At 39.3% G+C, this 14,892-nt stretch overlaps 1 protein-coding gene across 2 annotated transcripts in view; it reads right to left on the bottom strand.

Moving 5' to 3' along the window:
• Positions 1-14,892, bottom strand: part of BBS9 (Bardet-Biedl syndrome 9) — a 511,186-nt gene that overhangs the window by 83,716 nt on the left and 412,578 nt on the right. For both annotated transcript variants that reach the window (XM_049894336.1, XM_049894337.1), the window contains one exon: positions 410-632. In XM_049894336.1, coding sequence (XP_049750293.1) covers positions 410-632 — 223 coding nt within the window. The remainder of the gene's footprint in view (positions 1-409; positions 633-14,892) is intronic.

Raw genomic sequence — 14,892 nt, 5'->3', positions numbered from 1 at the left:
TCTCTTTCCCCTTATTCTGGTGACTACAGTCCAAGCACACAGGAGAAGGGAGAGGGCTGATCTGGATTACATTTGCTGCTTGTAGTATGAAATATGGTATCGCAAGATCACATTTAGTAAAACTTTTCCTTAAAAATAATTTTATTCTTTAATCCGCTTTTTATGGGTTAGAAGCAAAACAAAATGGATCATATATTTAAAAGCAGAGGGAAGAAAAAGGACATACCATTCAAGAAATGTCTAGTAAGCAAATACCCCAGGAATATTTACCTAAGTGGTTACCCTGGGATAGCTGAGGAAAAACGTGAAAGCAATTTTCTTGGCTATCATCATGTTCATATGAAATTTAAACTCCAAATACAACCACAGGCACATTCCTTTAATTTGGGGAAAGCACAATTGTACTTACCTGGCATGACCATGGTGTGTGGGACGGCGGCATCAGTGCTTAAGCAGAGGCGTCCACCTTTGGCTAATCTATCGCAGAGCAAGGTGATATGTTTCTTCAGTCGGCTTGTATCTTTGGGTATGTTCAGCTGGCTGCTGAGGTTCAAAGCCTGCTCCTTTGAACTCTTTGATAGGCAGGTCTTCAATAGGTGGGAAATAGCAGCATCCACTGTTTCTTCCCAGCCCTGGATGCAAAAGTCAATTTTGAATTTAGGCAAAGATGATGTCATGGATTAAACTGTGTCCCCAAAAAATATATGTATGAATTTGCTTTGCCATGATTCCCTGTATAGTGTGGTTGTCCACCATTTTGTTATCTGATGTGACTTTCCTGTGTGTTGTAAATCCTATCTCTATGATATTAATGAGATGGGATTAGTGGGAGTCATGTTAATGAGCCAGGACTCAATCTACTAAATTAGGTTGTATCTTAAGCCAATCCCTTTTCAGGTATAAAACAGAGAAGTGAGCAGAGAGACAGGAGGGACCTCATACCACCAAGAAACCAGCGCCAGGAAAAGAGCACGTCCTTTGGACCTAGCATCCCTGCACTGAAAAGCTCCTCTACCTAAGAAGATTGATGACAAGGACTTGCCCCTAGAGTCGACACAGAGAAGAAGCCTTCTCCTGGAGTTGGCACCCTGAATTCAGACTTATAGCCTCTTGACTGTGAGAGAAAAAATTTTCTCTTTGTAAAGCCATCCACTTGTGGTATTTCTGTTATAACAGCACTAGATAACTAAGACGGGTGATAAAGAAAAGAGTAGGTACTTTACTGTTAACCAAGTTATATAGATTGAGTGTTTATGCTCGTGTTGGGTAGTTGTTGAGAGTTTGGTATCTGGAATATTCCAGAACAGCCTGGTTTTGAATTCTAGGTCTGTCAGCTGTTTGACCTTGAGCAAGTTACTTAATTCTTATAAGCGTCATCCTCATCTACAAACTGAGGATGTTAATAGTCTGTACCTCCATGGGTTCCAGTGACTGAATGAGATGATATATGAAAAGTGTTTAGATCTGTGCCAGCCACAGAGTAATTAGTCAAAGTAATAATAATCTCGGGTGTGGGTATATTTGATGATCTGGTATGTGAAGCTGCCAGGATGCTAGTTTGTTTTGCCATATCTTTCTGCTGAAGGAGAAGTGGCCAGGACAGAGAGGACCTTTGCATACTTTGGGGGGAAACTGGATTCGAGAGAAAGTCCTGGTGTCTCAGCTACTGCTCCCACAGCCTGATCCCTTGGGGTTGCAGGCAGAGGCTGAAGGAACTTATTTTAAGAGTGATTTTGTGAGACACAAGGGCCTGCCTAGTCCTGCTTCATTGACCAGGTGACAAAAAGGGACACAATGTGAGGAAGTAGACCATTTACCCCACCTCTGTTGGGAAGTGTGGATGTGCTGCATGAAGACCTCAAAAAGTGCACTATCTGTTTGGTACCATCAAGGAACAAATCTGGGAACATGAATGCTCAGTGGAGACCTCAGCATTATCACAAAGGGCATCAGCACCAGCAGGACTGGCATGGGAGGCACCATCATCAGGTACGTTCAGATACCAATACTAGCACAAGCAGGGGCATGGGAGAACAAGACAGTCAGCTTATGAGCTTCGATTAGGCACCCCAAGGGGGTTGCAGAGATAGCTGGGTAAGGTTTTTATGGAGTCCGAAGGTCCTACAGCAGTACAGTGGGAAAGCAAGCATCAGTGCAATCTGAGTTTTTATTGTCAATATGACTACATTTGAACACATAGACTGGTAAGACCTAGAGCACTGTGGGCATGACAATCAAAGTGAAATTATAAAGGAAGACGTTAAGTGATTTTATTCGCAGAGAATATTGCAGAGTAGCCTAGCCCATCTCAGGCACTGCCATCCTGGGAATCACACCCGTGGGTTCTCTTCACGGCTCCTTGACTTGGTGCACCTAGCGCCTTACTGAGCTATCGTCTCTGTTTCCATGCGTGGCTCCCCATCAGAGTGCCCGGAGTTCTTCGCACCCCAGCACTGTGCTTGGTAAACAGAGGGTGGTCAAGATGTGTTTGCTGGGCAGAAAGATGGTGAGTTATAGACCAGGATCTTAAAGAGTTGAGAGAACTTTGGAGATCTTTAGTCCAGTCTTCTGGGATTAACTCCAGGATCCTTTATACAATAGCAGCTATCTGCCTAGGCATAACTGTCTTCAAGATCCAAAACTACTATTTTTTGAGGCAGTTCACTCTTTTTAAGGACATGTGTAACCAGCAGAAAGCTATTTCTATACTGAGACAACATCTGCCCCATCGGTCCTCATTCTACCCTCCAGAGCCATACAGAATAAATCTAACCTCTCTTCTCCATGACAGCCCTTTATATCTGTGAAGACAGAAATTCTGTACCCTTTTCTCCAGAATAAACATCCCCAGTTCTTCCAGCTCTTCCTTATATAAACATGGTTTCAAGTTTTCTCTCCATCCTAACCACTCTTTTTTGAATGAACTCCAATTTTAAACACTTAAAAATTTATACGGCTAAGTAGAAAAAAAAAAAAAAAAATAGAGAACCCCAAATTGAACCCAATGCATCAGGCTGGGGCTGACAGTGTAGGGCAGGACACAGCTCTGCCGCTCATTTTCTGGGAATTCGACCGGCCAGTGGGGCCTCCAGGCACCTCCACTCTCTTGGCAGCTGCACCACACTCTGGATTCACAACAAACTTATATAGGAGCTTACAAAGGACCCCAAGCCTTTTCCATACTCACCTTCTCCATTCTAGACTTATACAACTGGTTCTTTAGGCCAAAGTGCAGACTCTCTATGCATACACTACAGAGCTTCCCACTGATTACCATGATTGGTTAACTGGGATTTTTTACTTGACTGACCCATTAGAGTTGCCATCAGGCAAATTAGGAAACAAATTAGTGATTTTAAAGTGATCTTGAAAATCCTTTCAAGAGACATCAAAGATTGTAAAAGCTGCCTCCTTGCCCAAACCGCTAAAGAATACAAGCCACTGGTTACTACAAAGACATCTCTATACTACTCTAAAACATCTAGAGAAATATCTAAAACTGACTTTGTGTTTCATCAATAATAGGAAGAGAGAATTTAAGACAAAACAGTAACTCAAATCTCATTGAAGAGGATATTTTCCCAACTTGCTTTTAAACCCATTGATGAAAATCTCCAGAGAATAAAATGGGAAGACCTTTGAACACAACTTGGCATTTGTGTGGTCCATGCTCATTTCAACATTAAAACAGTTCCTACTATTTTATAGACTATTCATCTAAGCAAACTAGTTGTATTCTTAAAGTAAGTTACAGTAGCATGTTAGATAATTGAAGTAGATATGGCATTTAGTTAATACAAAAGTACGACAGAATTTCCTTTCCAACTGCCAACCTCCAGATCAAGTAAAAAACCATGTCATGTTTTGGTATTTGGCACAGCTATTTCTTTTTATGAGGCATGATGCCAATACTACAGAAAGAGTGCTACTGAAATACAGAGTTATTTTTTTGGAGGGTCTGAATTGCTACATAAATTCAAATATAATAATAAAAAGAAATGTTTATGACACAAAAGGGAAACCTTTGAATGAGTTAAACAGAAATGTAATGTGATCATTCATTGATCAAACACGATCAAACAGTGGTCAAAAAACTCACCCGGTGAAATGGAAAGCCAAGCTCTTTGGAAATGCAGGCTCTCAAGTGTGAGAAATACCTTCAAGTTAAGCTATTTCAACTACTCTTTGGGTGTTTGAGTCCATCGCCTTTAGTTATAGCCCTTAAGTTGATAAACCAAATGTTCAATTTTAACAACTAAATACACACATTACACACACACGCATCCCACATGCACATACCCAACCTTTATCCTCTCATGCTAAATGGCATTTGTACTAATAATTTTATCTCTTCTTATTGTGAAAGTGAATTAAAACCTAAATTGTGGGAAAACAGTGCTAAGAAATGTCTGGGAGAAAACTACTAAGCATGGGCTCTTCAGTGAGAAATGATTTTAGTTCTGACATCCACAAAAAAAAAAAAAAACTCTCTGACATCCATAGCCTCTCAAAATTCCTTATTCATCCATCTATGAGTTCTACAAAACAACACCAGGTGTTAAGGTACAGAGATAAATCAATCAGTCAATCAAAATGTATGAATTACTCCAATTTTACCTTCTTCATGGTCCTTGTCATTATTGAAAATTATTTACTGTATTTTGGTGATTTTTTGTAGGTATTTTTTGTTTTGTCTTTGGTACTTATTTTGTCTAATCTAGTAGCGATAACTGGCCTTTTCCTTTGTTCCTAAGATCTAGGCTCTACCCCATGACTTCGTTTTTGTCTTAGTTTTTCTACGTAAGCCTCTGCCTCATCCTTGATGGACTGGACTGCCTTGCTCCTGCCAGTTCCCCTCAAGGACCCAGCTCTAGTGGCTGTGGCCCTGCTGCCTGCTGACTAACTTCTCTGGAGCCAAGTTCTTCTGCATGCATCCACCAACACAGCTGCAGCCCAGTTCTTGGTTGGTATGTTTCGCCTGCCTATAAGAAGGCTCCTACCACTCCGTGCTGGTTCCAGATGCCTCTGTGTACCCGGTGTGATACCTGGTGTGCCACTTCTTTAGATCTGAGGCCCTGGCCTCCCCTAGTCTGGTCTACCTTCTGAGTGAATTAAACTAAGCCATGGTTTTTGCCTTCCAGAGATGGCTATGGCTGAATTTCTGATCTCTGCCTCACTAGTCTCCACTGGTCTATATGTCTAAATGTCTGTACCAAGCAAGTGGCTTATAAGAAACAGCAGAAAGTTTGGCCAAGTTTTTTGTACTGTTAATTTCCTAAGGTATTGAGGCAGGCAGCTTCAGAGCCCAATGCTTTTAAGAGACACCTGCTCTGGTTTATCCTCATACATCAAGCAAAATAGGCCATACACTGTTCTGAAATTGTCCTTGACAAGATAGCCACAGAATAGCCACAGATGGCCTCAATAAGTTTTAGCAGGTTTTCTACACCATCTTGGCATTTTAAGTGACCTCTTAGCTCATTAAGTGCAAAATACGTATAAGCACCCCACCTCTGGGTAGAGACTTAACATGCTAATGGAAGAAAATCAACCTCTTTCTTCATCCAGGAGAATCAAACTTTTGTCTAAAGGAAATGCTTAGTCATCCCCAAGCCCTGAGAGCCTGCGTGAAGGTCAATCTTGATTATTCATTATTAATTTGCATTTCCTTGTCTGCTTGCTGTAAAAAGCCCATCTCCCCAGTCTGCCTTGGGGCAGACTTGGAGGCCGCAGCCCCAATTACTCCATTCCTTGTGCAACAAAATAAAGGTGCCTTTCTTCTCTCCCACCTCAGCCTCTTGTTTATTGGCTGTAACAAGTCACACCGAGCAGAACCTGGGGTTTCCAGCCAGCAACAGTATGAGCCAAAGTGACCAAAGAAAAAAGCTAAACTAGAAGAGTATCCCCAGGCCACCTGTGAACTAAAACAGCTGAGTTGAATATAGCTGCCGCTAGGCTTCTGGGTTCTACTTAACCCCATTCGTCTCAACTGCCCCTTTACTCTGTCACCCTAGAAAACTCGCTTAGCCTTTTAGGGTACAGATGAAGTTTCCATGAAATGGGAATAACACCATTTGCCATGCCAATCTCACATGGTGGTAACACACTCTGAAATCCTAAGTGGAATTTACTGTGGAATAAGAATGTACTCCATTCTACTTTTTTTTCCCTCAAAATCAGAAAGTACAAATACACCATTGAAATTCAACGTGCAAAGTAACATCCTTAAACATTTTTTCAAATAAATTATAAACCCCTGCAAACTTACGTTTATAATAGAAACACTACCACATCCTTAAATACAGTGGTATATGGAAAACCACAGAATGTCATGGTAGCGTTTATTACCAAATGTGCACACAGTTAACTCTGAGGGAAAGAGACAAAGCAGAAAAGAAAGTCTGTCTAAAAGAACAAATGGAGATTGTATGGCCAGAGCCCACGTATCGTTTGAGAGAAGGTTCTCAGAAATGGCCTGTCTTGCATTAGATATTTGAAGGCAAAACAACCTTTACATCATATTCATTTATCTTAAAAGTAACTGAATCAAAGAGAAATTTCCTCTTGAAATTAAGTAAAGGGTTCACAATAAAAAATCTTCAGTATTTATGATTGATCCACACAGCCTTATTTTTATTATTATATTGTAAACACGAAATCTGCTCAACGGCACCTAACAACAACAATTGCATTGTATTTTACTTAACCAAGATAAGCTAAAAATAATCATATGAAGATTCATTATAAACACAGGTACAAATAAAAATTTGGTGGCAGCAGGACATTAGTTGAAAATTATGTGCTTTAGAAAATACAATAACTTTCAGGATTTATCTAGGTTCAGATTATTTCCAAAGCATAGATTGTAATCAGTGAGTGCTCCTGTCACACAAAATGTTGAGCTATTTACCTTAAATAAAACAAAATAGCTCTTTGACCCTAGAATAAAATGAAACCAAGTTGTAAGGTCTATACGGCACCTCAATAAAAGTTTAAAATTATATTAAGCAGTTTTTATAAAATAAAGCATTGGAGAAAAATCAGCTCTAATTTTTTCAACTCATCACTAATAAAATGAAGAAAATTCCACATGTAAACCACTGACTTCTCTATGTTATCTGGCTGAATCAGTAGAGATGATATCTACTAGATTGTAAAAGCAAACTAAAACACTCTTGCTCCCCAAATTTTCCCTTTTAATTTTGTATTAAACTGATTTGTTAAGCTTTCAATGTTCTTTATTTCATTGTCATAACTCAAAAGTTGTAAAAATCTAATTGAGGTTTCATTCAAAAGTAGACCATGGTGCCAGGGTTATGAGCACTGCTTTGAGAAAAATGTAGCACGGTGCTTCCTATTAAATGGAAATTTAAAACCTCTTTGACAAACAGATGCTAAACTGTCTTCACAGAGTTTAGCTGCAGTACAGACAGCACAAGAATGTACCTTGCTTCAAACCATCCTATTCTGATCCCTTTATTTTTTTAGGTTCTGTTTTGCCACAAGATTTACATTTAACCTGTACTCCCACTCTGACCCCAATGCTTTAGACAAATGATCATAAAGTAAATTACCTGAATTATGATGAAACTTGAACCTAGATGGCCACAATGGTAAAACACACACACACACACACAAAACCATTAACGATGCCCCACAGAAGCAATCACCTTAACTAAGCATTGAAGTCTGCTTCAGGCAAAAGCTTCCGGTCACCCCTATTAAACAGAAATCTAAAACCTTTTGACAGACGGATGCTAAGCTGCCTTCATAGAGTACTATTCACAAGCAACTTGCACAAAAGAATTAAGACTGGAAAATCAAGTTGACAATGAAGATTCCAGGGAACGCTGCTTCTAGTAATGGTATACTAGGTAATTTGGACCAATTATCCCAAGTTCCCCAGGAAAACTGGACAAAATATAAAAATAATTTCTTTGGAGGCCTCAGAGGTCCTAGAAAGCTAACAAGATAGTGAAAAATCATTAGGTCAAGATCAGGGGACAATGGGGGCTCAGCAACATGAGCCCTGAGTGTGAGGCTGCTTTTTGCCCTGGAATCATTAGCTACCTGGCCTAACCTGCAACACTGATCCTTCACTTACTACCATCTCACAATGTGACTTACACTTGCTTATACATTTCCACATAAGAGGCAGCATGGGCCTGTGAAAAGTGTGTTGCGTTAGAAGTCAGAAGACCTAGGCTGAACTGTGGTACCTTCCCTCAGAAGTCGTCTCTGGGAAAATTACTTCAGCTCCGTGGGTCTAGGTTTTCTCATCAGTAAAATACCAGAATATCGCCCTTGTCAGGTGCTTGTTAAGAATTAATGAGACACATTTGGCAACACTGTTGCTGTTAGTTGCTATAGAGTTGTTTTTGACTCATGGCGAACTCATGTACAACAGAACGAAAACGTTGCCCTGTACTATGCCGCCTTCATAATCGTTGGTATGCTCAAGTCCATTGTTGCAGCCACTGTGTATTTTGAGTGTCTTCCAACCTAAGGCCACATCTTCCAGTACGACACCAGACAATATTCTGTTATGATCTACAGAGTTTTTATGGGCTACTTTTGGCAAGTAGATCTCCAGGCCTTTCTTCCTAGTTTGTCATTGACTGGAAGCTCCACTGAAACTTGTTCACCATGGTGACTCTGTTGGTATTTGAAATACCAGTGACATAGCTTCCAGCATCAAAGCAACATGAGAACCACCACAGTATAACAGACAGACAAGTGGTCAATACTTAGCAATAGTAGGTACTTAATTCCATGCTATACTTTCTACTTGCAAGAGTTAGATCTAGAAGTTTATCTTTTCTGTGCTAGTTCAGTAGAAATAATAGCAGCAACAGTAACAAAAGTAAAAACTATTTAGGACATATTATTGTGTGCTAAGGATTTTATAGATATTATTTCCATTAATTCTCACCACTCCCTATGAGGTAGGTATTATAACTTCCCACTGAGGCTCTAGAAGGTAAGGTATTTCACCCTAACTCATACAGCCATTAAGAGTGGAACTATAATGGGATCCAGGTCTGCATGGCTCTATACAGCACTTCTTTCCCATTTCATCATGTGTATCTTCAAAGACCACAGCCTTCAGTATGGATTACACCTCAACATAAAGAAAACGAAAATCCTCACAACTGGACCAATGAGCAACATCATGATAAATGGAGAAAAGGTTGAAGTCAAGGATTTCATTTTACTTGGATCCACAATCAACAGCCATAGAAGCAGCAGTCAAGAAATCAAAAGACGCGTTGTACTGGGCAAATCTGCTGCTAAGGACCTCTCCAAAGTGTTGAAGAGCAAAGATGTCACCTTGAAGACTAAGGTGCACCTGACCCAAGCCATGGGATTTTCAATCGCATCACATGCACATGAAAGCTGGACAATGAATAAGGAAGACGGAAGAAGAGTTGACGCCTTTGAATTGTGGTGTTGGTGAAGAATATTGAATATACCATGGACTGCCAGAAGAAGGAATAAGTCTGTCTTGGAAGAAGTACAACCAGAATGCTCCTTAGAAGCAAGGATGGCAAGATTGCGTCTTACATACTTTGGACATGTTGTCAGGAGGGATCAGTCCCTGGAGAAGGACATCATGCTTGGCAGAGTACAGGGTCAGCTGAAAAGAGGAAGACCCTCAACGAGGTGGACTGACACAGTGGCTGCAACAATGGGCTCAATCAAGCATAACAACGATTGTGAGGATGGTGCAGGACCAGGCAGTGTTTTGTTCTGTTGTGCATAGAGTCGCTATAAGTCGGAACTGACTTGGCAGCACCTAACAACAACAACAACATCTTTCAATCTATTGTCATCAGTTCTGTTTGGGATCATTTTACTATACTGGACTTTAGAAAATACTGTATGATTCCCTCCCCACCCCAGAATATTTACGGTTACAGTTAACATACTCACAGAACCAAAATTTAAATCAGCTTTTTTATCCAAGTAAATAATCTGCATATGATTAAATAAAATTTTACTGCATAATCAAGAAGGATAATTATTTCTGCCAGGCTAGTTAAGTACAAACTTTTTAGAAGAGTCCACCGAACTGACATCCAGAAATGGCCTTGAGCAATGGCCCCAGAAAACCTAACAATGGCCAGACTTTGCTGAGTGTGGATTATAGATGCTCATTTCAGGGACTCACTATTGGAACAGCCATTCATACTATCAACTCACAGGACACATGGGGTCACAGACTCTCCATGTACCCACATATCTAATTGAGTCCAGGGAAAACTTTATGGAGGCCTAGGACAAGAAGAACCACACGAGTGAACTGAAGGCATCAACTCCTCCTCTGACAATGCTTGGTCTTAGCAAACTCAAAGAGCAAGGAATGACCAAACTCAGGAAAAAAGTCCCAAAATACATGAAACCACTGATTTAAGTATAAAGCTGTACAGGATCCTTTTCTTTCTGTTTCTCTCTCCTCCCTTTAATTAGTTCGGATTTTCAAGACCACCCAGAAGCTTCACTCTTTTAAGATGTGGCTACCTACTTCTTTCTTGGTTGGGGCCACCAATAGATATGAAACAGCTACAGGAAGGTGCACATGCTATATTTCTATTTTATTTTCTTTCAAATACAGTTCAACTCTGGAGAAAAAGTACATCGAATGGTGTCTGCAATGACTGAGCTGTACATTATCCAATATTAGTATCATTTTTCACATTACTCAAGCTAACATGATGGTATAACAGCACAAATCTTAAAGCTGAATAATAAAGTAACTATTTATGGAATAGCTTGTCTATACTTACATTGGTCCTAATTGCAAATGTCTGTACATTAAAGAAAGCACTAGTTTGAGTCCATGTAGTCATTGATTTATTTAAAAAAATATTTAGACTCAACTGGTACAAGACATTACACTCAATACTGTGAAGTTATTAAAAGAGCACTCACGGAAACAGGTTAATCAGATATGGATCCTACCCTCAAAGAGCTTACATTCAACTGATAGTACAAGAATATATTAAAAAATATAATAGTGTAGAAAATGAAATACATTTAGAGAGAGGTACAGGTAAACTGCTTCAGGAATTATTTTATTTTAACCCCCAGCCTCCTTCTTCAGATAACATTGAGGATTATCTGTAAAATAATAAAAGTTTTTCAAGACAGAAAGGTCTTCATACTTGTCTAGACAATAAGGTACCTCCCCCACCAGCTTTGTGCAAAGATGAACTATATTGTTTTGGTTTATTTTAGCACTATGCGAAACAAATCGATTATATCTGTCAGCATTTTCTATTGTAGAACCAAGCACAAGTATGCATGTGAGTTAGGGTTCAGGTCTTTTTTTTTTTTTGGTAATCCCTGCAAGTAACCATTGCTGTTAAACCATAGACATTAGATTTTATTTCACAGGAAGGTGGGAAGTTTTACCACCCTAACTATGGAAAATGAAGTATGTTCCTAAGAGTATCAGTAATTTCATCAACAGATTTTTATTTACTGAGGTGGAAGAAGTCTGTGTCCCCATAGTTCATATAAACTACACATAAGTGAGATCTAAACTTAGACCACATAATGTTACACAATCTACCAGATTAAAATAATAGCAATAAAGACACAACCATCATTACATCTCGCAGTTTTTTGGGTTTTTGTGTGTGTGTGTGTGTGTGTGCATGTGTGTGCGCACACACGCACGTGTGTGTCTTTCTGTGCAAAAAGCAACAGTTGGTAATATTTTTCCTATTTATAAGAAAATTGCTTCTGGTCAAGGATGTCTGCTCCAAGATGCAAAGCCAAGCCGTCATCTTTCTCTTTAACTCCCTGCCCCCAATTCAAACCATTCACAAATTCCCCCTTAATAAAAAAAAAAAAAAACGAACAAGCAAAAGACTATAATGCTTTTACTCAGAGCTTACAATTGTACTACCTCGATTCTAATATATACTTCTTTTTTCACATTTTAACATCTCTGAAATAGGGTTATGTCTTATACTCAGTGGCATCTAACACCTGTGGCAGCCAGGTGCCAGTCATGCTACAGTTGTCATTGCCTTTGTCCTAGCCATTCATATTATGTCACTTCATTTTACTCATGTGTAACATTCATACTCCCCTGTTGAATTTAATTACTATTTAAAATATCTTTAAAGATTACACTATGGCTCAACATTAAACAAAAAAGTTGTGTGCGCAGATAGTCATATAAACAGAGCAGTTAGAAGTATAAATTTGAAATCAGTGATTTTACATTCATGATTGAAGAATGACAGCAATTCCTTTTTTTTTTTTTTTTGGCAAGGCAAAAGCTAAGTGTTTTCTGGGATGTAAGACAAGAAGATACCCACAAGTAGATCAAACTGTGTTATGTTCTGTTACTGTGATACATTCATATAGATTACTATCCTATGCCAAGCAATACAACTGAAGTCAGGAGAAATCACCAAATCTCTGAAATAGATGTGGTTTGATTAATTAATGTATCATACAAGACTACTGCTAGGGCAGTAAGCATCAATTTTCCTAAAATATCCTGCTTACTTTGGACAGGAGCAGCTTAACGTCTAGCAACTGTGATTCAACTAAGGAAAAAACGAGGCTTTGGGTTTAGTCTAAAAGGAAAATTTCTCAGAATGGGTATCAGAAGTCCAGAAAAAATTCTGAAGAAATGCTGCAGCAACAATGCTCTTTATGGTACACAAAACAACACTACATGGGAAAACATGGATAGCAATGACCTTCAGCTGAAAAGTGATTTAAGAGAATCAAACTAAATGTGAAGAGGTTTCAGGAATACTTTAACCAAGTGATTCTGCTTACTTTTTTTCTTATTATTCAGGCATAAGAGTAATGAATGATGATAAAAGTTTATGTCTAAGTAAATCTAAAAGAGCTCTTTAGTATTTATAAAATAACAATTTTAAGTGATTAAAAATACTATAAAATACTATGGTAAAGGTTAATTGAAGCTGCTTTTTTCTAATTGGTCCATAAAATTATGCTACACCACCTTACAATCAATGGCATCTTATTGTTGAAGCATAATAGTTACAACAGCTACCAATTCTTGGATGCCTGCCATGTGACAGGTACCACATCCTGCACGTTATGGACGTGATGTCAATCAGTCTCCATAAGAACCTTAAAACGGTATATAAAGGGTGTCCTCAGGAACATGCATTCCTTTGAAAAGTAGTTTCTAAATGGGGTCACATGTATAACGGAGTTTTTTTAAATATGGTATAGTGCCTCTGTGTTCTTGATGGTTGTTGCTGCGTTGGCCTTGCAGATGGTATAGATAACTAAACAACACTAAAACCTGAAAATTTAAAATGATGAAGTCACCCAAGAGAGGTGCAATATGTGATCAAGTTCATTGAGACAAAGCAAGCAATGCAATTTTCTGTTACTTTGTGTAAAAATATAATTTGGATATGTTTTATTGAAGAAAATATTATATACATTCAGTATTTATTGTGCTTCACTAAGTCATTTGTAGTAGGCCACAGCCAGATCCACTGAAGGCCAGACTGTGCAGTAAAAATTAGTCTAGGAAAGAATGTACCTGAAATGTAGATAGAAATTTCATGTGTAACAGCTCCTCAGATGTTCTGATGTGGCCCTTCTCCCAGCCTCCCCATGTGAAAGGCAGTAAGCCTCTCGTTCTGAGCATGAGCACCTCTGAGCTGGCAGATTCCTCATTCTGTACAGATTGCATTTTCCACCTAACTCCAGACATGCCTTCATGAGGAAGGCATTGGGAAGCCAGGTTCACTCACTTTCTTAATCTCATGTACCTCCTCTGTACCATTTGTTTGCTGGTTAATTAAAAAAAAAAAAAATGAAAGCAACAGCCTTAGAACGAACCTGAATGGCCACTCCCAACACCTTCAAAGCAGGACCAGTTCCTGGGGTCTGGTCTAGTTCACCATTGTACAGATTAAAGAAACCAATGTTCAGATAGTTCTAGAATTTGCCTAAGGACAAAGAGCTAGTTAAACATATGCTTGATACGGGATTTGAACCTCAATCTGACCAACTATTGGCGTTAAAGCTGTTTTCAGTATCTCATCATTATAAATATAAATATCAAGGTACTAAATGGATTTCAGTTTATTACTTACGGTGCATTAACTTAGATTAACAATGTCAAGTGTAGGATTAGTTTTATGACCCACATTTTCCTGGAGAATTCTCCATAAACACTATATCAGAAATAGGGGAGCAGACGGCCTAAGATGGCGGCTTAGTCCAACACACCATGCTGTCCCTCTACAGAAACCAAGTGAAACAGATACAGAGGACAATCTTGGAACCCTGAGCATCAAATGGTAGGAGAAAGAATTAGATCTAACACCAACTGGGAAAAGAAACTGAACAAAAGAAACTATTACGAGGAGAGTTGAGTGGAAGTGCCTTGCCAGCCAGCCCAGCACAGCATGGCCGTCTTGACACAAAGCCAGCAACAATCCCGGGTGAGCAGCACAGGAAGGAAACTTCACGGAATCCCCAATAGGAGACAGAGAACTATGTAGACATACCTGGAGTGAAGCAAGGTGAACAGAACAAAAATCAGACCTCAGGAAGAAGTAAAAGAAGGAGGGCAAGAGCTCCAGGTATCCTGGCATGCACAGAGCAGGGAGGGAGCCAGGATTCAGAGACAGGACTACCATACTTTTACATAAATAACACGCGACTTCTACATTTGTTTAGCAACCGCTCCCTCCCCACAAGGTAATTTCATAAGCACCTCTATGCTGATTGTTTTTTACATGTTCTGTAAAAAAATTAGCATAGCATTCTTATTAGAATACCTTGAGGGGGGAGGAAGCTGTTGGCAAACAAACATAGAAGGTACATTTTATTTGCATAAAAATATGGTACTCAGTAGAGGCAGGCCCCTGACAA

This window comes from Elephas maximus, chromosome 8, assembly GCF_024166365.1.
Source record: "Elephas maximus indicus isolate mEleMax1 chromosome 8, mEleMax1 primary haplotype, whole genome shotgun sequence".
NCBI classification, from domain to species: Eukaryota; Metazoa; Chordata; class Mammalia; order Proboscidea; family Elephantidae; genus Elephas; species Elephas maximus.
This window is presented reverse-complemented; position numbering and strand designations above follow the sequence as displayed.